Genomic DNA, 27572 nt, shown 5'->3' with positions numbered 1-27572 from the left:
TTGAGTTGTTTTAAACATAAAACTTTGAATTTTCTTTACAGAAAACCCAGTGTACACACACACACACACACACACACACACACACACACACACACACACACACACACACACACACAGAAACATATATATATATATATAGGGAGTCTGCAAACCTTTTTTCATTTTTTTAAGGGTCCATGGACTTTTTTTTTTTTTTTTTTTGAAGGGGTCCATAGATTTCAGTAGTTTGGGAACCAGTATTGCATAACATTTATTCACTAGTAATAACATGTGCAACTTCAAAATACAGACTGTGACAAATTGAACACTTTGAATGCAGTACTATCCTTCACTAATGCCCTCGCACAATTACACCAGTGATTATTGCTTGGTACTGTTATACTTAATACAGGTAACATGGGTTTAGTTTTAAAATGAACACACACAGAGAAACATATACAGTAAACCCCTGCTATTTGCGGGGGTTACGTTCCTGAGAAATGTCGCAAATAACGAAAACGCGAATACCGAGTTATGGCTCCCTTAGTAATAAAAGGGTTCTGTTCCAAAGTATGAAATATATAAGAAAAACTAGTCTAAAATTTTGTCTATGTATTATATGTACCTTCATATTATGACTATGTACACAGTGAAATGCAAGCATATGGCATCGAAATGAAAATAAGAAACAATTTAATGTTAAATGTAATATTTATTAGAAATTTCAAACAAATCTTTCAAACCAGCGCCTTTGCTAGCAAAAAAAACTTATCACGCCAGTGCTATCACAAGTTTCGCTAAAGTGTTGATAGAGGAGTTTTGCCTTTTCACGAATGATGAGTGAACTTAACGGAATTTTATTTTGAGTTTGGTCTTCTATCCACAGATTTTAAGCCTTTTCCATTTTTTCTAATTTAACATCATGAGTTACAGAGCAAATGTTTGAAGCAATTAGCGCGTTTTCACTACGCCAGACTTTTTCTTCTGATTTCTTGATTGATCGTACCGTTGACTCATTGATTTTATAATGTTTTGCCACTGAGGAGACACTTTCACCATTAGAAATTTTGTCTAATAACTCAATTTTATTCACTAATGTCATCACCTTCTTTGATCTTTTCGCATTTCCCTTGTTATTTGTAGCCATATTTTTGTAGGGGTTAGAAAGAACGTGTCCACTTTCTTCCGTTAGCACACTCGAAAAAGTGTTTTACACTGCAAAATGGTAGATTTATCATTTTTGTAAGCATATCAATTTATAAATTGATAAATTTATTCAATTTATAAGCATATAAATTAAAAGCAAACGATGAAACCTTCCATGACAAGCGCATAACACATACTGAACAAGGATTAGCAAGAAACATCCATGCTCGCGATTTTGTCACCCCTCTCCCCCCACCCACTGAGCGCTGTTTTGACCGGGAAAGATAATTCTAACCACGCCCATGTTTTTTTATGGCTGAAAATATTCACGGCGCTTTAAAATTCACATTTTTTTAGGTTTCATTTTATATTAAATCGGTGATCGCAAAACCGCGAATAGTGGGAGTTTACTGTATATATAGGGAGTCTGCAAACTTTTTCATTTTTTTTTTAAGGGGTCCATGAACTTTTTTTTTTTTTTTTTGATGGGGTCCATAGATTTCAGTAGTTTGGGAACCAATATTGCATAACATTTATTCACTAGTAATAACATGTGCAACTTCAAAATACAGACTGTGACAAATTGAACACTTTGAATGCAGTACTATCCTTCACTAATGTCCTCGCACAATTACACCGGTGATTATTTCTTGGTACTGTTATACTTAATACAGGTAACATGGGTTTAGTTTTAAAATGAACACACACACACACACACTGAACTTCAGTTTCTATCAATATCTATCTTAAATGTATTTTCAGGCCTGCATTATTACTAAAGACAGAGGCACTTCTGAATCTGATATCTGGACAATGAAGGAGTCTGGAAATGGTTGGTTTTTGGTGGAAACTAATTATGACCACTGGACATCTCCTCTCTTTATTGATGATAGAAGAACTCCTGCTGTAAGCTGCTTGAAATATTTGACACAAAAGGTTGGTCATTTAATTTTAAGTTTTGTATGTGTATGTAGTTGTTGTTGTTATGGAGGCTTAATGGCACATAAGCGGCTAAGGCTATAATGTGCAACATGTAGTTGTATTTAAATATATTTGTGAAGCAAATGAATTTCATGTGGGTTCATTGTTTAATTCAAGGAATGGACCTATCTTAATCTAAATTTTTTTGTTGCTCAGCTATGTCAGTTTCACACGTGTGAATGAAACTAACACAATTTCACACAACATGTTTTCACACAATTTTACAAATAGTGAGAAAACGTGTTTTTCAGAAATGATTTATGTGGGGTGATATTGCTATGTGGAGAGTATGGTATTACTGTATGAAATTCTAGAGCAACAGCATGATTATATTTTCCGAGCGATCCTCTGATCCTGCAAATATCACATACCACAACTATGCATGTTTTGAATTGTTTTATGCTAACTGAAAGTGCTCTCTCTCTCATTATAGCCTTAGTTGCTAATGTGCCAATAAAATCCAAATCACTTTCTCTCTCTTTCTCTCTCTTTCTCTCTCTCTCTCTCTTTCTCTCTCTCTCTCTCTTTCTCTCTCTCTCTCTCTCTCTCTCTCTCTCTCTCTCTCTCTCTCTCTCTCTCTCTCGGGGAGTAATTCATAATTTTTTTTTTTTTTTTTGGCTGGTGCAACATAAGCCTTAGGCTTCCTTGCACCATATGGCTAATAATAAAAAAATAAATATATAAGAACTCCTGGAAAGTAAGAGATACATTCCAGGAGTTCTTATGTAAATCGATTTTTACGTAACTCGTGAATGACTAATAAAATATTAATACTATAACTCTGATATGCCAAAATTACAAAAACCACATACATAATATCCTTAGAAGAATGAAGAAAAATGGTTATGTACCATAACAATTAAAAACTTTATCTGGTGACAGCGATGAATTAACTGGAGTGGCACATAAGAAAAGAAAACATAAAAGGAAGGAAAAATGCGTTATTTTACTGTAAAAACTGATATGTATTTCCTATGCCATGTAGACTTTATAAGGGCTACTAAGAGAATCAAAACCAAAGTGTATACACTTCAGGTGTGATGAACTGAAGGTAACTTAAAACAAGCCTGAATTATTAATAAGACACATTAATCACAGGGTGTTGTAGGCTGAGTAGAGGTCAGGGAGGTAGTACGTGATATGAACTCTTCCGATCTTCATCTGTTTCATATGCTTTTTTTTTTTTTTTTCTATTTTCAAGAAATGTTCAGTGTTTTCATCCATTCCATCAAACAGAGACCTTCATGAATTTTACAGAACGCTTCTGCCATTTCCTTTAATTTGAACTGCTTCTTGGGTTGCTCCAGTTTCTCAACTATTTGTGCGTTCAACTGGGCTAAGTCTTCAGTTGTTAAATCTTCACCTCGTTCAACCACAAGCTCGTCTACATCTTCATTCTCCAGGACCAGCTGCAACTCCTGGGCTAAGTTTGCAATTTCTTTGGTAGCAGAAGACATCAGCTCATCTTTGTTGAACCCTTCATTGTTAAGCTCAATTTTTTAGAATTTTCCAAACTCGCTCATACAAGTTGTTGTCAAATCATTCCGGCTCTTGAAATTTTGCATATTCCATCAAAGGGATAGAGTATAAATCGCCGAAGAAATAGTTAATGGGACATAGTCCATGTGGCTTAAATGTTGTGGGGGTTTCTCCGAAGTGCTTCAACATAATTCAACTGTCTCAAACACATTTTGTTGAATATTTCTTCAGAATTTTTAAAGCAGAAAATGAAATGTATTTACCTAGATTCTAGTTATGCTGCAGGTTATTATCTAACATAGCTTGTACGGGAACGAAAATAAAAACTTATACTTCCTTCATTCGACTTCACTCTTAAAAATTATACAGAAATTATCTTTATGATTTTACCAAAAAAATTTATGCAAGTCCGAATTTATGTAACTCGGGCTTATATAATACAGTTACTAACTGTATACGAAATAAAATGCAATACAAAGCTAAATAAACATTTATTAGTAGAAATAACACATCAAAATTAAATCAAACAGTTGCTAAGTTAATTGGCGCCTCTGTAGCCAGGTGGGAAGGAGTAGCAGTGCGTAGCACACGCTTCTTAATTAGACCGGGGTTCAGAGCCCATCACCACCAAATACAGAAGATGCGGAAACGTCAGGGAATGACCACCGCATATCCTGGAGCAATATGGCCTTGCTAATGCTCCTAAAAAAACCAAATAACAAACAAACAACAGCTAAGTTAAATACTGGTAACGAAATAGTTCTGTAACATTAACTAGTTTCAATATATATGCATTCCACTGAATTGAAATTATTTGTTCTGGTTATTGCATGATTGGCATATTGTTGATTTTATTACAGTGGCATGGTTCCTGCAAACACGATACACTTACTGCAATTTTTCATGGTTTTCTTATCAAGGTTCCTGGGGCATACAGTACGGCGAGCTCATTTTGCACTAGGTGTTTTATTTTGATCACATAGTTCCTGTTTTTCCTCGGTGTTCTCAGTTTCCAAAATCATAATAGCATTTGGGAGCCATTCTTTGAGAACTTGTAGCTATTAGCAGTTTTACCTAATTCTTCAAGGAATAGGCATCTTCTAAAAGTTTTCTCTTTCGTAATCTTCCTATTTCTTTGTATACAGAACAAATCCATTGATGGCTACCAAATTCAGAATTTGGAAAAATACCACCAATGGCCAACATTTAGTGTTACAGGAGCGTGTGTATTTTCCAAACATGTGATCCAAAGTGTCTACAGCCCCTTTCCACTTATTGTTGTCTAGTATCACTTGGGGCTTGAAATAAGTTGTTTCATCTGATATATTCAAATCAAAGTGCTGAATTGATAGTAAGAACTATGCTCCTATTTTTCTTAGGAAGATAGGAAATCATCATGGCATCCTTAGTAAATACAACATTAATTGAGTGCACTGTACAGTTTCTATTTGGATGAAATTCTCGAGGAACCTCTTTTCGATTGAGCTGCATAGTTCTGTTTAATGTTTTACCTTGCTTTAATAATTCTTGTGCAAGAGCAAGATATGTAAATATGCAGTGGTAACTCCATTAACCTGAAGACAAACCTTTTACCAAATCTAATGCTACTCCCTTGCCCTGTTCCTTTTCAGGTGCACCATCTTTCATTCCAGTATAAATTTTCACATTCCAGCAATAAGAATCTTCTACATTACATAAGCTCCATATCTTTATCCCATACCTGGCCAGTTTGGTTTTCATACAGATCCGCTCATCAATGCATAAGTCGCCACCAGGAATATGTGCTTTTTTACAATTCAAAACAAACATGTGGAATATATCTTCAATCTCTGCTAACTTACTCTCTTCTCACAGTTGTGGTTGAGTCTCTATATTGTCAAATCTAATGAATCTGAGAAAATCCTTCATTCCAGTGCATGACATGCTTGTAGAAAAAATCACACATTGCAATGCAGGATTTCTGTGGCTTTTTAATTCTAGAATGGGTTCCCAATATGCTTTGAGTGAACCAGCAATAACCAACAAGCCTATTAATGCTTTCATTTCTATGCGATACTTTAAGATAGCTTTATGATTGGTTTCTTGAATAAGTATATCCAAAATTTCATCGGTTATGAATAAGTCGAATGCTTCTAGGTGTTGTAATCTTCTCACTATAACTTGTAAGTCTGGGTTTTTTGTTGAATATGTTTGTTGTAAGACATCTTCTTGCAGATGGTTAGTTTTTTGATCACTGAGTGCCATTTTTAGTCAAAATTGTATTTGCAGAATTATTATTTTCACTGTCGTCGTCAGATAATTCATTACCAGCATGTGCAGAATAATTGCTTTCATCATCTTTGTTGGATGAATTGCTAATTTGTTGTCTTTGGCTTTGTGAAATGTCTTCCGGTAACACACCTTCATCTTCTGACAATTCCAATTCATCAGGAATATCCTCAAACTCTTTATTTACTAACTTTTCAAGTTTGGCTTCAGTGAGATACTTATGCTACTTCTTCGTCTAGCTACATACTGCCGAAATCAAGCATGTGAGAATATTACACTGGAAGCAACAAAGCAAACAAGTCGAGATTAACTCCATCCAAGTGAAGTTTTTATGGCTCCAGCTAATAGAGAAGTTTTTCTTAAATTTTTACCATTTTATTGACTTAATTGGCATATAAATTTATTTTCTAGAAGTAGCTTTATATTCCTAGTTACAATAGTTTATTTTGAACTTAGATAGAGATTTTATAGGTGATTACTTAGTATTGGTAAAACTTACTGTTCGAAACTTGCTGCCATTGTTGTAGTACTGATACGGAATAGTGTAATATCTTGAACTTGATAGCTTAAAGTATAACATAAAAATAGCGTAATATGTAGCACTGTAGTAGGAATCTATTAGCTTAGTATAGTATTGGCAATTAATCAATTAAATTTATAAATCTTATTAATTTTTATTGTTAATTAAGTTGTATTTAAACGGAAATCATGCCCCAGACTAGAGCAGCAAAGCAACGTGCACAAAGTAGCAAAAGTGCTGTGGTTTGGGCGAGAACAGAAGGGCGCAATTCTCCAATGCATCACAGTCTAAAAAAATGTGCAAAATGTAATATTTTTGCAGATCTTTCTCGAACAGAACATAATCTAGCCATGGTGAATATCTTTGTGTGTGTGCTAGGTGCAGAGAATGTGAAGAAATTAGGCGCCAACTCAGTGTTCTGATGGGAGTCTATGAGAGCTTAAAGAATCAGGTAGATGCTCTCAAAGGAATTAAAATGGAGGGGCCCATCAGGCACTCAGCTGCTCAACTCAGCAGGAGGTTGTACTCCAGGCAACAGCGGCAATCTTCAGGGCAGAATTCAGTGGTCCCACAGGAGCTACTTATTGTCAGTGACTCAATTGTCAGGAAAATGGGAAATATATTGTGCAAAAAGGATAGGTGGAATAGGACCAGAGTTATGTCTACCAGGGGCAAGAGTTGATGACGTTGTAGAACAGATATTATCTTTTAAGGCACAAAAGGTGATATCGTTGTAAACGTTGGCACTAATGGAATTAAGTGTAGGAGATCTGAGGATTTACTTAACAAGTACAGGTGAGTGTTGAAAAAAAAGTCACGAGCTAGGGTTAAATTTGAAAGTCTGCAATCCTGCCCAGACATGATAGAATGGAGTATATGATGAGAGTCTTGTCAATTAATTCGACCCTGGAGAGAGTGTGCAGGGCTCGTGGGGTAGAATTTTTCTCAGCATGGTCTGTGCTTGTTAACAGGAGAGATTGTTTTCTACGGGGATGAGATACACTTAAATAGAAAGGATGCAAGAATATTTGCTGATGCTATCGAGGCAATGTTCAGAATATTTGCTGATGCTATCAGGCAGTATTCAATGGGTCGGAAAACTACTAGCTTGGAGGGATACACAGACTAATAGATTAACAGTAGCCGATGGCAGAGGTGAACATGATTCTTACATTGCTTCTATTGGAATGAGCAGCAGCCTGTAAAACAATGTGGTTGTGATTTCAAGGACTGCTGGGAGTCATCGTGGAACAAGTAAATACATGGGCTGTGTTAGGGTAACTAAGAGTAAGAACAGGTGATGTATACTTGCATGTATACCAATGCTAGGAATTTAGTAAATAAATTTGATGAATTTGCTGTGCTGGTCAAAACATCAAAGGCAGATATTATTGGGATATCAGAGATGTGGTGTGTCACACAGAAAAAACGAATTCAGAATTGGAATTGGTGGAGTACAATGCATACAGAAAGGATAGACAGATTAGTAGGGGACAAGGGGTTATGCTCTTAGTTAAGAAACACATAAAATCTAAGGAAGTGCATCCAGTTGACATAGATGGACAGTGCAATGCTGAGTCAGTTTGGTGTGAAATAAGCACTGGGAAAGCAAAGTGAGGGTAGGAGTTTGTTATAGGCCTAATGACTCTGATGTTGTTGTTGTTATTTGGTTTTTTTAGGAGCATTAACAACTAAGGCCATATTGCTCCAGGATATGCGGTGGTCATTCCCTGATCTTTCCGCATCCTCCGTATTTGGTGGCGACGGGCTACGAACCCCAGTCTAATCAAGAAGCGTGTGCTACGCACTGCTGTTCCTTCCCACCTGGCTACGGAGGCACCTAACTCTGATGAATACAATGAACAACTGTACAGAGAAAAAATTGTCCAGTAAACCAGACTCTTATAATGTGGGATTCTAACTTCCCAGATATTGACTGGAACTTGGGGGGTTGGTCAGTCCCAACACTCGCAAGGGTTTTTGTGGAGTTATTGGATGATTGTTTTCTACAGCAGCATGTTTGAGAAGCAACTAGAGGGAGTAATTATTCTTGATCTGATTATCAGCAGTGATTCTTCATGCATTAAGAATCTGCAAATAAAGGAACCACTAGGTAGCAGTAATCACAGTGTACCTATGTCGGATTTACTTAAAGATGTAAACTGCCATCAGGGGTAAAGAGATGGGTTTTTGCTTTTGTGAAGGTGACAGATTTTAAATTCTATACAGTGGGATCAACCGATGATGTTACCAACAGTAAATTCTAAATGGGAAGCATTCAAGGAAGTAATTTTAGAAGCTACTAGGCTTTTTGTTCCGACTAAGAAATACTGTTCTAGATTTAGGCCCAAATGAATGTCAGATAATCTGATAAGACTCATGGCAGAAAAGAAAAATGCATGGGATGCATATAAATTATCAGGTGACACAGATGCCTATGGTAGGTACTAGCTAGTCTGTAATCAAGTCACAAAGGAAGTTAGGTAAGAGAAGGCAGATTATGAGAAATCTTTGTCTTTAGGATGCAAAGAAAAACAGCAAAGACCTCTTTACTTTTATAAACTCTAAAAGGAAGGGAAAATAAGATTGGTCCGCTTGATATCAATGGTTTGACTATAGATGATCATTCTCAGATAGCTGCCAAACTTAATGAGTATTTTGCATCTACATTCACACATGAGTTATTCAAGGAGGAGAAGGACAGAAATTTATCAAACTCTAACAGGGAGTTAAAATGATTTTGTAATAGCTGAGAGCAAAGTGGTGGAGAAATTGTTGAAGTTAAACATAAGAAAGCCACCTGGGGTAGATGAGATCTATCCAGTGATATTAAAGGAGGTGGCAAAGGAAGTAAGCAAACCCTTAGCCATAATTATGAGAGCATCCTTAGACTCAGGGATAGTCTCTACAGGTAGAAACTGTGTGAGGAGAGGATCAGTACTGGGACCACTTTTGTCTCTGAATTTTATAAATTTCATCGCCGAAAGGATACAGATCTAATTTCAGAATTTGCAGATGATATGAAGGTTATAAGCAGTGGCGTATATCTAGGTATCATCATAAGGGGGGCATGGCGACCATCCAGGTATTATCGTAATGGGGGGGTTAGCATGGTGCCAGGTTTTTGAGTTTTTGGTGTGTAAACATCTTTGGCGACACCTACTAAATTATGGACTGTAATATAATAAAATTTTCATGATTTCGCAAGGCGTATATGACATTGTCATTTGACGTCATTTCCGTTTCATAACAAAGAAAAACTGAGTCGGGACAGGAGATCACACAAAGGGTCATGGGAGGTGATCTTCAATGTGCTCAGAGCTGGCATGAACCAACTGGTTGTTGAAAAACTGCTAGTTTATAATTCGGGGCATACTTCTGTGCCTTTGGGCTAACCATTGCCACCCATGGCAGAAACCTTTTGGTAACCAGAGAAATGGATATCTTGAGGGCAGTGATCTTGGATGTGCTCAGAGCCGGCATAAAGCAGCTTTTTTTTTTTTTTAAGGTGTATTAGCAACTAAGGCCATATTTCTCCGGGGATATGCGGTGGTCATTCTCTGATCTTTCCACATCCTCCGTATTTGGTGGTCACGGGATCAAACTCTGGTCTAATCAAGAAGTATGTGCTACGCACTGCTGCTTCTGCCCACCTGGCTACGGAGTCGTCGTAAAGCAGCTCTGAGCACATCCAAGATCATTATATTACATGCACTTCAGCCTTTACCAGTTGAAGCGCATGTAATTTAGGTGTTACAGTACCAGTCTGTATTACTGAAGTGGTTGCATATTTCCATCAAGAGGCGAATCATAAATGTTTTTCTGAAACCAACTGGGCCGGCCAAAAAATGAATCTGTTTGCGATTGGGAGATGACACACTCCAAATTACATGTATGGATAGAATCTTTTGCTTGTCATTGGTCATTCTCATTAAGTTGCAGAAGTCCTCGTTGGTCATCAAGTTTTCACATTTCTCTGCAATTGTGTTGAGTCAGTTGAGCTTGGCGAGTTTTAGATCCTCATTTGTCTTGCTGTTTGGATGATTGTAAAAGTTTCGAAAGGGGTGTTCTTCTTGCAATCACATTACAAGGCTATGTAGGTCATTACCACATGCTTCATCAGGGTCATCATTGTCTTGACAAATCGTCTTACATATTTCAATTGTTTTGCAAATGTCCAGGTCCAATTCGTATAATTTACAATCTAATGTGAGCTCTTCATTGTCATCGTATATCTTGACATATTTCATCTCTGACAGTATTTCTGTTTCCTCATTGCAAAATGGAATGTGCAGCATTACCATCTTGCACTTGTACTCGTTGAGATCCTGATCCAAGTCATAGTTTCGATAGCATATTATACGTGGATACTGTTGTTTCTTGTTGCTCCCGTAGCACTGCATCATGTGTAATTTTTGACAAAGCATGACAGTGTAACGTGATAGTATGATTGTAACGATATATACTTGTATTGTTGCAATCATATTCAACAAATGGGTAATTAGGCTATTAGACTAATCTCTTCCAAACATTGATTTGGTAGAGTAAGCAGCAGCCTGTGCATAAAACATTACATCATTCATACTAAATATTTACAACTGAAGTATGATGCTAATGTCGTTAACATTGATTTGGTAGAGTAAGTAGCGGGCATGAGCATAAAACATTACATTGTTCGGTTCTAGCTGTTCAAAATTTAGTAGGCGTCGTCAAGAATGTTTGTACATTAAACCTCTTTTGTGAGTACAGGGTACACATGCAGTTTTTTTATTATTATTATTATTTTATAGCGGCATGTGAGAAATAGACCTCACTCTCATGGGTAGATAAGAGACTAAATTTAATTGTTTTGACTGATATTTCTTCAAACTCTAGAAAAAACAATATGGGAACCACATGGTCCTTTATTTTTTTTTTTTTAATTTTTTTTTTAATAATGCTCTCGCTGGTAGTAGTGGACAGTGGCGTATCATTGTCTGGTTGGCATGCCCAACTTAAAAGTCTGGTTGGGCTGCCAACCAGACTTTTAAGTTGTTTTTTTATAATGCTTTTTCTTAATTTCTAATTTTTGGTTAAGGGGAAATATTCCCCTCTGCCCACCCCTTTGCTTGTTTTCTGATCAATTTGACAAGCAAATTGATCAGCAAACAAGCAAATTGACATATTACAGTGTGTATATATATGGCACAATATGGTCAAAGTTGTCGATTCACCTAAAAATTCTACAACAACAACAACACACATAATCTATCTGGTGAGGCACATACACATGCACGATTCACATGCGTAGTTTTCCTTGGTCAACTTAAACTGCAAGCAAATGCTTCATGATGTATGACATCATGCCACCTTCACAACATGTACTGTATTTTGTAGTTAGAAGCACAGAGTAATAAGATACCTTACTTTGTGATTAGAAGAGTCCATTGTGTGGGAGCAACAGTGTTTTTATCAAAGGGGTGCTGACTTACATCCAACCAGAAACAAAATACAAGGAATGCTAACTTTGATTTATGGAATTTTTTACTTTCTAATTTGTTTGTTATTCTCAAAAGTTAATGAGGATATGTATGTAAAATTTTGAAAATGGGCATCAGTATTTAATAGGAGTCAGTTTTTGTTCATTAATGTATTTTTGATAACTTCAGTTTTTCATATCCACATTGGACTTCTCATTGTGATTGTTAGAAGTCGAAATAATAATGCCTGAAAATTACTATTTTGTTATTGTGGGCCATTATGATAATCCAATATTTGAACTTAATTGTACACACAAAAAAAGCAGTTTTTAGGTTAAAAGGCTTCGTTTCTCATTGAAGAAATGCCATTGAATACTGTATATTGAATACCGTATCCCTTTGTTTCAAATCTTAGGCATTTATTTCATAATAAACTGCTCTGATGATCCGTAATTTAGGAGACTATCTGTTTTTCGACTAATATTTCCTCACTCTCTTGAAAAAACAATGCAGGAACCACGAGCTCTTATTTTTTTAAAATAAAATTTTAAAAAATTTGAAGTTCTTTAAAAATCAGTTTACTTTACGAAATGTCTACGAAAGTAAACTTAAATACAGAAATTGAACTGTGCGTACTAGAAAAATAAATTTAAAAGTTCAGATTAGCAACTGCCTTACGTTTCGAGGTGCCTCCGTAGCCAGGTGGGAAGGAGCAGCAGTGCGTAGCACACGCTTCTTGATTAGACCAGGGTTCGAGCCCATCACCACCAAATACGGAGGATGCGGAAAGGTCAGGAAATGACCACCGCATATCCCGGAGCAATATGGCCTTAGTTGCTAATGCTCCTAAAAACCAAAAAATAACAATAATAACAATAGCCTTACGTTTCGAAGCCGTTTTGTTGATAGACCACTGTACATTATCCTGAATAAATTGTCAGCCACCAATTCGCTAAAAATTATGGTAGTGACATTGTATTACAAGGAGTTGTGTAAAGCAGTGAAATTCTATATTTCAGATGCTATGTCTCAAGTCAGGGTTTGCCCTTGGGGACCATGCGGTTACAGTGAGTGCAATACCCCAAATCCCAACTGAGGGCTCCTGCTTATTGTACTCCCCCCCCCCCACACACAACCTATGTTCACAGGTAAGGGCATATTCGGGGGTGAGGCAGATGAGGCTTATCTCCCTTACTATGCATATAAGTGTTCCTAGGTCTATTTAAAAAAAAAAAAACTCAAAAGCCTGGTTGTTACCCCCCCCATGATGATACCTGGATGTGATGTAGAAAACAGTACTCCCAAAACTCTTTGCATGTTCTGGGAGAAATGTTTTATGCCATTAATGGAGAGAAAGGCTCAGAAAGAAGACGTTTTTTTAGTGACTCTTGCTACTTGTGGGTAATCGCATTGGTCAACGTTCATCATATGAGCCTTAATATTGCCAAAGTTAAAAGCTTGTCCTCTATATTATGTTTATCCAGAAAATAGTTTAGTTTTTACTTTTTCCCATTTTATTTTTCTTGGAATATGGTATGTAATTTTTTTTCATTATGTATATCTCACTGTCTTAGAAAATGGTAGTGTGTTTTTTTTTTTTTTTTTTTTAAATGTTAATAATCCTTATCACTAATGAATAGTGTTCTTCACTGTTCAGGAGGTGAGAACAGAATAACCTGACTCTGCATTGTTTTGATGTTATTTAACTAATAATTGTTTTTAACCCAGTTTTTTTATGCTGATTTCAGAAATGTTTTGTTTTTTTTTCTATCATGTACTGTTTTGTCACAGATCTCTTCATGACACCTCCTTAGCCAGGTGGGCAGGAGCAGCAGTGCGTAGCACACGCTTCTTGATTAGACTGGAGTTTGAGTCCGTGACCACCAAGTACGAAGAATGCGGAAAGGTCAAGGAATGACCACCGCATATCCCCGGAGCAATATGGCCTTAGTTGCTAATTCTCCTAAAAAACCAAATAACAACAGATCTCTTCATGAGTTGTATTATTAAATGTATTAAGTTAGGAGTAAATGCTGGGAATTTGTAAACTAAATCTTCACAATGTTGGCAACACTGCCTTCAGTCATTTGTTTCTTGACTTTGAGAGTTCCATGCAGCAGTGTTTATCAGTGTGAGTGCAGATTATTTTTGAGATTATCATTGTCAGACTTGTGCTGAAAAGTGAATAAAATGTCTTTATGCAAGTGTTTGAACAATCCAAACTTATTTTGTTATATTTGTGGAAGTTATGTAGTGCTCAAGCAAAGACAAGATATTAAAGAATTTGTAAAAAAATGTGTATTTTGCTTATTTTGGAGTGAAACACGGTGACCAAGGTAAATAATGGGTTCCTCATAAAGTTTGCTGAACCTGTTGATGCATTGAGATTGTGGGAAAATGGTAAAAGAAGACTATGCCATTTGCAATTCCCATGATTTGTGGGGGCTACAAATCACTGTTATGACTGTTCCTTTTTGTGTAGTTAATGTAGAGGGATACAATGCAAAGAGTAAGAAGGACATTGTGTATTGTAATATTCCATTTGCCATTAGACCAGTCCCACATGGAGATAACCTGCTGATTCCATGCCCTCCATTTATATTGTAGAATGAAGCAGCAGAAAGTCTGAAGTTTACATGCCTAGAGACATTGAGTCCAGTCCTCAACTGTTTTCACAGCATGAACTTAATGATCCAGTAAGATATTTAAATTTATCAAAGGAATCTGCAGAACTTCTTGGTTCTAGACTTAAATCAAAAAATATTCTAGCACATGGGATGTTTTTTTTCTCATGGTTCAGCCACAGAGAATGACAACTAGTCCCCTACTTTTCTGAGGATGTTTCTATGGTGTTTAGCAGTAACATAAATGACTTAATGAACTACAGGTCGACCATGAAAATCACTAATCCGGCAGTTGGGACCTGTGGTGTGACGGATTAGTGAGTTTGCTTGAATCAGCGGTGGTTATTTTAGCACATACAGTTTACCCAACAGCTAACCACCTCCTACCTTTAACCTCCTACTTTAAAAAATATTTAGCAAATAATTTGATTAGTAATTCTAAAATAAATATTGTAATGTCAGTGTTGTCGTTTTTTCGCTTAAAATATATTAAAAAAAAGGGAACATTTTTAAGTCGCATATATGTGGCCGACGTGACCCATTAGGTTACTTTGCTTCTTAAGAAGCCGTGTCGGCCACATATGTGCGACGCTATTACGGCATACATATGAAGGTCATTTGTGATTAGTTTATTGCACACGTGGCAAGCGCTGCAATAAAACTAATTGTGATAAAATAAATTCTCAGACATCGCAATAAGTTTGTCAGTTGTGTTAAGAGATTTTGCGAAAACAAGTTCGTTAGCACGCCGTATTATCCATCATGCTGTGTTTTTCCTCAAGTTTGTACAAGTGTGTTGTAAAAAAAAAAAATCTAAAAAGGAATGGCTAAATGAAAATTACTAAAATAAGAGGAACTGAGAGAAATTTCTGGAATTTATAATTAAGCAGAGTTAAACTTCTCACAGGACACACCGCTGTCGAGTGTTTTCAGAAGTTCAACTTTATCTGTTATGGACAATGTACGGTGTTTGCGCTTTACACCACGAGAGGCACTTCCTTTATGCATTGGAACCATGGCTGGGGCTAAATGTGAGCAGGTTATAATAATAAATGCAGAAAAACAAGTGGGAATTGCTTGCCAGTGTTTGAGTTCGTGCCGACAGCTGGTGCTGCAACCAACGCCAACAAAACAATAGCGGCAGGTCAGTGCGCGGACCCGGGAAATTTGAAATTACGTTCGCGGAAATTATGTCCGAATTAGCGGTGGAACCGGATTAGTGATGGTCAACCTGTATTTAGGAATTAGTTACAATCCTGTGGAATGGAGACTTTTTATTGAATCATCGAAGAGGAGTCTCAAAGGTATGTTGCTTCACAATGGAAATAAATAGGATCAATTTCAGTAGCTCGGTTGGTCTGTGTTGACTTCAAGGTGATAGGCATGTTACTTGGACAGCAATCTGCCTATACAAAAACACCTTGCTTTTTGTGTGAGTGGGATGGTCAGGCAAGGGGTAAGGCCTATAATAACAAATGCAGCTGAGACAAGAGGTACAAAAAAAAAAAAAATGAAAATAACTAACAAAATAGTAATAGATAAACTTAAAAATGAGAAAATCAGGGGGAACTTAAAGTAAAATACAACCAATTAATGAATATATATATATATATATATATATATATAATGGGAAAAACATAGGATGGAGAATGACAGGTGGACAGAAATATTAAAGAGCTGGAGATCCATAGGCAAATGATGTAGAGAAAACCAAAAATAAGATGGAAAGATGATCTAACTGAAACCAAACTAATAATATGCCTAATTGAAAACAAATAAGATTATTTAACATTGAATCACATTGACCAATTGGATAACTATATACATGAATAAAGGATATTATATTATACAGTTAAAATGAATTTATGTGATTTAATTTTTAATCTAATAGAGCTATAGGTTTAGAAAGAGTATTCTGAATTGCCTTTCTCCCTGAAGAACCTCTCTTGATTAAAGGAACAGGTTAGGTGGAAGAGAAAGTACAGAAGAGTACATTGAAGTGGTTCCATTACCAGTGATTTATTGCAGTTGGGGGGGGGGGGGAATCTTCACTTTTTCTTTTGGCGAAATCAGCATTTTTTGACTTCAGCTGGAGGATGAGGTGATAATAATCACTATTGAATTTACAAATGACTTCATCTTCAGTTATTTGTTTAGAATATAATATAAATTCAGAAAGCTTTTTTTTTCTAAAATTTACAGAAAAGCGTTCTGAATTTATAATCTATAATGCAATTCCTGTATACCTATAATGTTCTAAGTTAAAAATAAATAAATAAATAATTGCTAATTATTTTCTTAATTTTGTTGTTGAATTTTCACTGTAAGTGTTCTTATTCCTTTCTAAAATTTATATTCCAATCTTTTTCATTGCTACCTACTGAATAGCAGTGTATTGTCTTGTCTTTTTTGGCAGCAGTAAAAAAAAATAAGAATTTTAACTTTCAAATTTTTCATTTAATAAAATAAAAATAACATTTCATAGGTATTGCAATCCATTAGTTGCTAATTATTGACCATTAGGTCAAGGATTGGTATACTCTCAGCAGAATTAGAGTACATTCAGACCCTACTTTGCTTTGTTTCAATTTGTGCTGTTGACAAAGTCATTGTTAAACAATCAAAGCCAAAACTTTGCTTTGAGAAATTAAATTCTGCATTTGTGTTGTTGTTGTCTGTTTGGGGATTCCCTGTTTCGTTATTTTTCTGCTATACTCTGTTCAAGAGCAGCTTGTCTAGATTAGGAATAAGCCACTACATTAGTAATAGCCAGTCAACTAGCACACATATAATGTGATAGACTGTAAACAACTGTGTAATAGATTGATATTTTCAAATTGCCAAACGATTAAAAGTGGCTTTACTTAACTTATACTGAGACATGGTTTTGTCACTCGGTTTAATTTTTACCCATAAATTTAGTGTGTACTGTCAATATTTAGAATAAGTATAAAACTTTATTTTATAGTTCTGTCTTCTTACATCAAATGTACATAAAATTTGTTAGATTTATAAACACAAGCATGATTACATTGTGTTATTTCTGTTTTATGTTTTTATTTATTTATTTATTTTTATGATTAGACATGAGCGAAAGCATATATTTGCTGAGTGTATTTTCTGAGTGTATTTCTAATTTGCTGAGTAAATTAGAGCTTTGTGGCATTAAGAACAAGTTACAGTTATGGATAAAGGGATGGTTGAGTGGGAGAAGACAGAGTGGTTGTTAATGGACACTGCTCTTTGTGGACTAATGTTATTGTAGAATCGTCCTTGGCCCCTCGGGCTGCTTGATGTCTTTTACAAAGATTAGCAGGGTGGTTAATGACGGTAATCAACATAGGCTACTGCAACAAGATCTAAAAAATTAGGAAGATGGGCAGAGAAATGGCAGTTGAAGTTTAAATTGATAAATGCAACGTACTTCATATGGGTAGCAGTAATACCAGATTATCATACCAACTGTATGGTACCGAATTCAGAGTAGTGAAAAATGAAAAAAGATCTGAGTAATTTTGCAGTCAGGTATTGAAGTCTCTGCACAGTGCAGATGGGATGCCAGGATAGTTCATGGGGTTTTGTCAATGATAATACAGGAACTTTGCTAGCAGAGATAAAGAGGTAATTATACCATTACACAGGGCATTGGTTTGGCTGCATCTTGAGTTCTACATACAGGTCTAGAGGTCTCATTTTTGAAAGAATGTAGACCTGCTGGAACGGGTGCAGAGAAGGACAACAAGATTGAGGGGAAAAAAAGGGTGGTCTACCAATACTATCCTTTTTGTTCCCCTCAAATTAGCATCTGGAGACTAAGCACCTGCAAAATGATCTGATTGAGATGTTTAAGGCTTTGAATGGATTCAGCAAGCTCAGTGCTAAAGACACTCTTCCTTTTGCACAAACAATACACACAAGGGAGTGTAAATTGAAATTGAGGAAGGATGGTTGCAGAATAGACATGGAAATTTGCCTTCAGCCAACAGTGGTTGATTGTTAGAACAGACTTCTATCTGTTATTTGGATAGGTTGAATAAATTCAAGGAAGAACTAGACGAATTATTGAAGGTTAAGAGCAGGTGATGTGGGAAGTTTTTTTATTTATTATTGCTGATGCTTTATAAGCTTGCTTTTTTGCATCATTTTCCACTACTACTAATACTAAATTAGATGTGTTCCAAAGGTTTTATGCTGGAGAGAAGGCTTGGATATAAAAAAGCCTTTGGTCTGACTCCTAAAATGGCAAGAGCTATTTGAAATAGAAATAGTGATGGAAATAAAATAAGGGAAACTGCTAAATTTGTAATGCTTTCAGATGCTAAGATAACCCCAGCGGCTCACATCTGGTGAGTATGGGCTTAGCACACCCAGAGGCCTGAGCTGGATATCATCATTCTTCTCTTTCTTGCTGATTCTCTTCTGCTTTCTCTCTCTCTCTCTCTCTCTCTCTCTCTCTCTCTCTCTCTCTCTCTCTCTCTCTCTCTCTCTCTCTCTCTCTCAGGGTAATGCAAATTTTTTTGTTTGGCTGGTGCAGCATAAGCCTCAGGCTTCCTTGCACCATATAGCTAATAATAATCTTATGGTGAAAACTGTCTTTGTCTATTCAGTTTTATGGAATACTCCAGGACATCTGCCAACTTTCATTTCGTCTCTTGGTCAATCCTATATTGACATTGCCCTTTCAAACTCTGCTCTTGGTGATGGCATTTCCAGCTGGCTTAGCCATACGTCGTGGTGCTCAAGTGACCACAATGTCATCACCTTTACGATCAGTCACAGCACCAATCCTATGGTTATCAGGTGCTGTTTTGACTTCTCCCAGTTTAAAACAAAACATGTTGATTGGAATGGCTTTGATGTAAAAGTCTGTGAGCTTATTTCTGAAGAAATAATCGTCCAACTTGGCTCTCTTCTTGCATATATGCAGGTTACCAGGGTCCAAGAGATTCTAAACACGGTCTGTGAGAGCACTCTAAAAGAGAAAAAACGAAAAATTAACTGCGTTCCTTGGCGGACCCCAAATCTCAGTATTCTCAGAAGAAACTTACAAAATGCTTGTCATAATTTTCAGAGAGCAAAGAGAGCTAACAGGTCCAGGGCTGAGAGTGACAGACTTGGTGAGTTGTATAAATCCAACAGGAGTTACTTCAGTACCATCTTCCAAGAGAAAAAAACTCGCCTGGGCAGGTTTGTTCAGCACAACCTAAATGAAGATCTGTGGGGATTACCCTACAAACTTGTTACAAAAAAGATTCATCCCGATGATGTTTTCTCATCTATTATTGTGAATGGTAATGAAACCTTGGGCTGGAGCTTGTCAATTAATGCCATTTTGGACAGGTTGCTCCATGAGGACACTGCCTCCCGTGAAAACACTATCCAAACTACAGTGAGATTAGATCATTTATCATATCTAGGACCCCATGCCAAGGCTCCATTTTTCAGATATTGAGCTGGGAATCTGCTGTCTCAACCTTAAGGGATGGAAAGTGTCCTGGACAAGACCTCCTTGAGGTTTCTGTTCTTAAAAGATTTTGGAAAAATTGTCCATTAATAATATTAAATCGGCTAAGGTAAAGAAAGCCTGCACGAGAAGCATGCAAAAGTTCAAAGAAATTTACCGGTAAAAGTACTTTGCCGTAACGGCATTTGTATTGTTGCTCACTCAGTAAACAGACAGTGGGTGTTATCGGTCTGGAGTAGAAGTTTAATCCCACGGGAGCTTGAAACCCTCCCGAAGTGGAGGGGATAACCAGACCTTTTTTCTTTAGAATCACTAATCGAATCACAAACAGAGTCATATTGGAAGTTCTGGCGTTGTAAAAAATGTTCATAACGTAGTTTCACCAGTAAACGTTTTCGAAGTTTGCCGTGCTTCTCCTGTGGGCTTCCTTTGCCTTTTTTTTTTTTTTTCTTAATAAATAATCTATCCACTAGTGATTCTAAAGAAAAAAGGTCAGGTTACCCCCTCCACTTCGGGAGGGTTTCAATCTCCCATGGGATTCAATTTCTACTCCTGACCGATAACACCCACCATCTGTTTACTAAGCGAGCAACAATACAAATGCCATTACAGCAAAGTACTTTTACCGGTAAATTTCATCGAACTTTTGCATGCTTCTCGTGCAGGCTTTCTTTACCTTCGTTATTAAATCTTATGAATACTTGTCTATCTTCAGGGTTATTCCCATTGCCGTGGAAACAGGCTAGACTTAAACTTCTGGTTAAGTCCTTTGACAAACCCTGCAATGATCTGGCCTCTTACAGGCCCATTGCTCTGCTGCCCATCCTTGGCAAAGTTCTAGAAAAATTAATTGTTTCTCATTTTCTAAATTACTATTTAGATAGAAATTTAAGTTCCCCACTTCATCAACAGAAAACCTTCCATGGCTTTACCCGTGGAAGGTCTTCTGTTGATGCTATTTGTCAGGTTCTGAATACTGTTCAAAATTCCACTTCTAAATATGTCCTGGGTCTTTTTGTTGACTTCAAAGGGGCATTCGATGCTGTTTGGTGGCAGAGTGTCCTGGTGAGGTCCAGAGAGGCCGGGGTCTCTGTTCCCATTTACCGCCTCCTTTTGAATTATTTTGATTCTTGCAACATCAGTCACTTCAGGATTTTGTTCTGTCACAAGATCTGTAAGTAGGGGCTGCCCTCAGGGCTCTGTTCTTGGTCCTGTGTGCTGGAATATGGTCCTTGATGGGTGGCTCTCGGTTGAGCGAGATGACATCTTTCAGCTCGCTTACGCAGACGACCTTGTTATTCTGTTTTTGGTAATTCCTGCAGGGAGCTTGAGCACAGAGCAAATGAAGTTCTCGAGGACTTGAATATCTGGTGTCAAACACAAACTTCAAATCGTGACTAAAAAAAAAAAAATGTTGCTAAAGGGCTTCCTTGATGTGAATAGACCACCTGTTATTAAACTAAATGGAGAAATGATTAGGAGTACTAGGCAGCATAAATACTTAGGATTTTATTTGGATGAATCTTAATTTTAATTATTATCATGCAAAATATGTACTTCAAAAATAAAAGTTATAACCTATAAAATTATTAAAATTACCAAGAATACTTTTGGTGTAAAGAAATCTTCTATTAAATTATACTACTCTTGTATATTTATACCAATTGTGTGTTATGTGGCTGGGGCCTTGGGATATAGAATTAGTAATTCCCTTGTTCAAAAATATCTTACTCAAGCACAAAGATTTTTTTTCTTCTCGCTGTAAGTAGAACTTGTTGAACTGTCTCTACAGCTGCTCTCCAGGTCCTCAGTCATCGATTGCCAATCCAATATGAAGTAATGTTACACTGTCTTTTATATTGTAGAAGAAAAAATGTTCTGTGGTTGTAAATGGTTTTACTTATAATACTGGCTTACAACAAAATGTAGACATTAAAAGAATGAGAAATGAATGTTGTAGAGCGTGGCAAAATACTTGGTCTACCTCTACCTTGGGTAGGGAGATCTTTAGGTTCTTTCCCGAGGTTGCTGATTGTGATAAGAAAATGGACTGGTTCAATCCTGGCTTATATGTTACGTTTCTATATACTGGTCATGGCAGTCTTAACTCTAAATTGTTCTCATTAGGATTAAGTAACACTCCACTCTGCAGTTGTGGTGCTCAAGGAACTGTTGAGCACTTTGTCTTTCATTGTCATCTGTATGATGATTTAAGACTGGACTTTCAACTTCTCACAAATGTATTTGATTGCTCTGAGCTGCCAAGATTAGTTACCTGTCCTGAGTATTATGCTGCCTTCTCCACCTGTGTGGAGAAAATATTTGGTCTTCTTTTAGTTTGTAGACTATTTCCATTTTTGGATTCTCTTACCTGATGTATTGATCAGTCTGCTGGACTCCGAAGCCCAGTGTTTATTTTGTATCGTTAGCATTGTAAATAGCCTTTATGTATCGTTATCATTGTAAATAGCATTTATATATCATTGTATATAGTTGCTTTAAATTGTACACAATAAATAAATAAATCTTTATTGTGAAGTAGAATTACAGCACAATATCCCATCACGGCGACGAGCGCCAGGGGTTCACATATAGATAACATAAGTACAAATTCAAATGGCTCAAAATATAGCGAACACATACAAAAGGCTACAAAATACAGATTACAAATGCAAAAAGAAATACAAATACATCATAAAAACAAGGAGCTGAACACAAATAAAGAAAAACAAATACAACTTGGCAGTGATTCAGGTTTCAAGAGCTATGATAAAGTTGTGTCTGTCCTTCTTTTTACTTATTATGGTGTCGATGTCGGCGTCCACACGGTTGAGGGCAGCGAGCATCTGCTTGGGCAGAAATCTTTCGGTGAGTACAAGCCTGTTGTGGTGAGCCACAAGTGCTGGTACCGACCTTAGGCTTGGCTGTGGAATCCTCCAAGAGCAAGCATTCCAAATATTTGGAGATGATATTTGGCCTGAGATGAGTTTGGCTGTGAAGACCAGCCTCTTTTCAATGATCAGGAACTTCAACCTCGGGATGTCGAGTGCTTGTGCCATCATGGTAGTTGTGGTAGCGGGAGGTAGCCGAAGCTTGTTATTCGCCCATTTCAGTAGCCAGTATTCAGCAGTGTACACCCGCTTAAGGTTTGTATGTGCAGCAGAGGCCCATATTTCTGCACCATAGAGATTGGCAGGGTAGACGGTGGAGGTGATGAACCTTTTAACAGTGGCAGGATGTCGGACGTGTAGCAGCTGCTGCTTTGAGATCCACCGTAGACGAGAAAATCTGGTACTGAGTTTGTCGATCTGGTTGACAAAGGACATCTTTTGGTCGAACAGAACGCCAAGGTCTGTGTGCGAGGGTACGTTTGGTATTGTATACTGTTACCTTTTAGTGGCGGATAGGGGAACCCTGGAACCCGCAAAAATTTAATAAAATACTTTGAATACTATTCGGTTACAAAATCATGTTGTACAGAGAATACTGTTGAGCAAAAAAAAGTTAATACTGTTTAGTAAAAAGGTATAACTTACAAAGGATTATTTGATATCTTTAAAATAAGTTAATATGGAGTGCAAGTTGTAGCACTACTAATAAGAAAGAAAAGTTTGAAGCTAATCAAGGGTTAGTTTAAGCAGCTCCAAGTTTATGCAAATCAATGCAGCATTTCACTAAAGGGTGAAGTAGCTAGCACAAATACCGTTGCAGCAGGGAATTTCTCTGAAAAGGTGAAACCAGTAATTTGTGAATTTGGCTATACTTTGAAACACATCTTTATTGTGGATGTGACTGCCTTATTTTGTAAACATCTACCAACTAAAACTTATATCACCAAAACATAGAAATCTGCACCAAGATTTAAACTGCAAAAGATAAGATTTTCTTCTTTTAGTTGGTAATATGAAGGGAATTTTAAATTTAAACCTCTTCTTATTCTGAGCTTCTACCCAGAACTATGAAGAATGGCTTTTTAAAAGGATTGACCTGTCTGCTGAGAGCAAACAAAAAAGCTTAGATTACAGCAGTTTTTATTTAAAGACTGGGTTTTGACTTGATATTCATGAAATGAAAGTCTGCTGCTCTAGTGAGAACTTGACTTTAAGACACTAATTTTATTAATGTTCCTGGTAACAGTTTAATTTAGTAATTTATCAGAAAGTGTAAAATTTGCTTTTGCCTCTTAATACCACATCATTGATCCAGCCAATGGATCAAGGAGTAATTTCAACTTTTAAAAGTTATCACCTCTGACGTACATTTAAACAGCTTCTTAAAGCTACTGGACAAGATAAGTCAATTATGCAGAAGTTTTGGAAAAAGTTCAGCATGAATGCTATAAAAATATTTCAGACTCTTGGAAGGAGATGAAATATTCATGTGTGAATGGTGTTTAGCACAAAATATAGCCAGAATGTGTGCACAAATGAGGATTAATTTACAGTTTCTTAAAATATTATTTCTTGAAAATTGTAGTGTCGGTACCTATATTTGATATGTCAGTAGTTTCTAATGGAAAACTATTTCAGTTTGTGCCGTGTTTTTTTTTTTTTTAATAAGAACACAATTCCAATACAAAGTGGGATCTGAATGTAAACCAAAAACTTTTTTCAGAAATAAAAAAGAGAATTTGTGGTCTGTTGAACCAAGTGTTATCATTACTGGATTAAAGATGTAGAAAAAGAATTCGGTATCATTCAGAGGGGCTCACATCTGGTGAGTATGGGCTTGGCACATCCAGGGTCCTGAGCTGGATATCATCATTCTTCTCTTTCTTGGTGATTCCCCCCCCCCCTCAGAATTTTTTTTGCCTGGTGCAGCAAAAGCTTCAGGCTTCCTTGCACCATATGGCTAATAATGATAATGAAAGACTGAGATGGGCAAATGTATCTCCAATTCACAAAGGGTACAATGAGTAATTACAGACCTGTTAGTTTGACTTCTGTTCCAGGGAAAATAATGGAAATCACTGGTTAAAAGAAGCATTGCAGGATCATCTAAACAAGACCACTTATAGTTCAGACACAGCATGGGCTTTTTAAGGGAAGTCTTGTGTGACCAATTTGATTGGATACTATGATATGGTCACAAAGGAACTGGATACAAAAAAATAGTTTTGATATCATATACTTGGATTTCAGTAAAGCTTTTGATACTATTGCACATGGAAGACTACTGTACAAATTGGAGCAGTATGGCATCAAGTTGCTACAATGCATAAAAGGATGGTTGAGTTGGAGAAGACAGCGTGGTAATCAAGGGATACTGCTCTACGTGGACTAATGTTATTAGTGGTCTACCATGCAAAATATGTACTTCAAAAATAAAAGTTATAACCTATAAAATTATTAAAATTACCAAGAATACTTTTGGTGTAAAGAAATCTTCTATTAAATTATACTACTCTTGTATATTTATACCAATTGTGTGTTATGATTGGTTCGGTGTTGGGCCCATTGTTGTTTTGTATATTTATCAGTGATATTGATGAAGGTATATCAAGCTTTTTTTTTTTAAAGTAAAATTTACTTTAAAAAAAAAAAAGTTTGAGAATAATAAATATTATAAGTTGTAATAAAACTGAATGGCTATGTAGACTTAAACGTTTAAACTACAGAGTTTTATTAAGTGTTTTATAAAGTTATTGTAACTAATTGATAAGAAGATAACTATATTTATTTTTCACTTCAGTTTATTACAGAAAAAGAAAAAACTCAATTTTAAGGAAAAAAAAAAAAAAAATAGAATGCACCTGAAATGTAATGCACTACATACATTATCTTATATGTAATGGAAGTATGTTGTTGGATGTTTAAATATTACTTAACAAGAAAAATTTCAATTGGATTTTCAAAGTATGTTTTTTGTTGGTCCCTGGATAGCTTTTAAGATCAATCATATCCTCTGCTCCTAACCACAGAAATCTGTTCATATAAATGGAAGTATATTTTCTATATTACTCTAAAACAGAAAAATTATTTCGGGGTCAAATTTAAACTTGTGTTCTATTAGTCCTTGGGAAATTTTCAGATCTGGTTACAATTTCACACCCCTTGTTTACTTTCCCTTACAAAAATTGCCACAAATGAAAGTATATTTTTGCATTGATGAACCCAAAAATTGCAGATTGCTACCAAATTTTTACCACATATTGTCCCTCTTGGATGGTTCTAAATTCAATTCTGATTTCAGCATTCCCTTCCCACATTCTACTACAGAATTATTATAAATTTGGAACAGAATCTCCAATCCATTTCAGAATTTTAATGCTTACATAGAATATTTAGGAATCTTTGTGACAAATTTTCATGTTAATGGGTTGACTTATTTTGTTATAAATTGTGAATTACTATTTGCTAATGTGCCTGAAATGTAACTCACTATGTATATCAACTAACTTATTGTACATAGCTATAGTGGATATGGGGAAACCCCTGGTCCCGTTAGACCGAAAACACTGTAAATAGCTATGACCACAGATTGCAGTTGGAAAAAAAAAAAAATAAAGTATCATATCTCATATTATAAAGCAGAGAACTAATTCTCTGATAGTTAAATTAATCTGTTGTTAAATAAAGTGGTATTTTTTCTCCCCATTTTTCAACAGGGTGCATCATTTGCTGGATTATTTAATGTGTTATCTACCAAGCCTATATTAAACCAGGTAAAAAATTTTCCAGTACTTAATGATGTTCTTTATTAACATTTAAGATTTTTGGGCTTTGATATTAGTGTTTGTAATATTACCTCCTTTGCAAGGAAACTAAACTTTATACAGCACTAACCAAAAAAAAAATACAATAAATATTTTATCCATTTTATTTGTTCATTCATACCAATACTTTGGCCAAACTTTCTTTAAATTTGTTCAGACTACTTGCTTACACAGCACTTGGTCCAAGTTTATTCCAGAAATGAGTTACTCTTTGGATGAATGCAAAGTTCCATGTATCTATTCTCTAACTATCCTTCATCAGTTTAAATTTGTTCCCTTGAGTGTGTCATCTGAGAGAGTAAAAATGTTATCAGAATTTAGTTTATTTAACTCTTCTGAAGCCTTATACACCTCTAATTAAGTCATCATGCCTGGTTTCCTGAGACTGCAGTGTATAGAACCACAAATCTTTTTCCTTATCAACTACTTTGATGCTATCCAAATGGTATATTATGCTGAAAATACTGCCAAATTCAGTACCTTGCATTTATTAATGTTATACTTTTTTTTTTTTTTTTTTTTTTTTCCCCAGAGTACACGCTTTGTCATCACACCCATTAAATTTATCTAGATCTTGAATTAGCATACTTTGATTATTGAATGAACCACTTTGCTCACCTTTATATCATCAACAAACTTACACATCAAACTTGAAATACCTACACCAGTATCATTAATAAATATTAAAACCAGTAAGTGGTGCCCAACACAAACTCCTGTGGTACCTTTCTCATCACATTATTCCATGAAGAGCAGTGATTATTTCTATTAACTCTAGCTCCTACCACTTAACCACCCCTTTATCAATAGTAGTAACTAGCCTCTAAAGCCACATTGCTCCAGTTTATACATATATCAAAATTATCCTTTGCATCCATTTTCTTTGTGATGACCTCATACTAATTAATCAGCTTGATCAGGCATGATCTACCTTTAA

The 27572-nt window shown here is 36.0% G+C and overlaps 1 protein-coding gene across 3 annotated transcripts in view; it reads left to right on the top strand.

The window, feature by feature from the left end:
- LOC150090911 (acid ceramidase-like) overlaps positions 1 to 27572 on the top strand; it is a 243837-nt gene that overhangs the window by 201924 nt on the left and 14341 nt on the right. For 2 of the 3 annotated variants that reach the window (XM_090380629.1, XM_090380616.1), the window contains 2 exons: positions 1888 to 2061; positions 26528 to 26584. In XM_090380629.1, the coding sequence (XP_090236755.1) occupies positions 1888 to 2061; positions 26528 to 26584 (231 nt within the window). The remainder of the gene's footprint in view (positions 1 to 1887; positions 2062 to 26527; positions 26585 to 27572) is intronic. The other variant, XM_090380624.1, reaches the window with a different exon arrangement.

Source organism: Mastigoproctus giganteus, chromosome 1 (assembly GCF_048544385.1).
Source record: "Mastigoproctus giganteus isolate SK-2022 chromosome 1, ASM4854438v1, whole genome shotgun sequence".
NCBI lineage: Eukaryota > Metazoa > Arthropoda > Arachnida > Uropygi > Thelyphonidae > Mastigoproctus > Mastigoproctus giganteus.
Note: the sequence above shows the minus strand (reverse complement) of the source record. Positions and strands in the feature narration are given on the sequence as shown.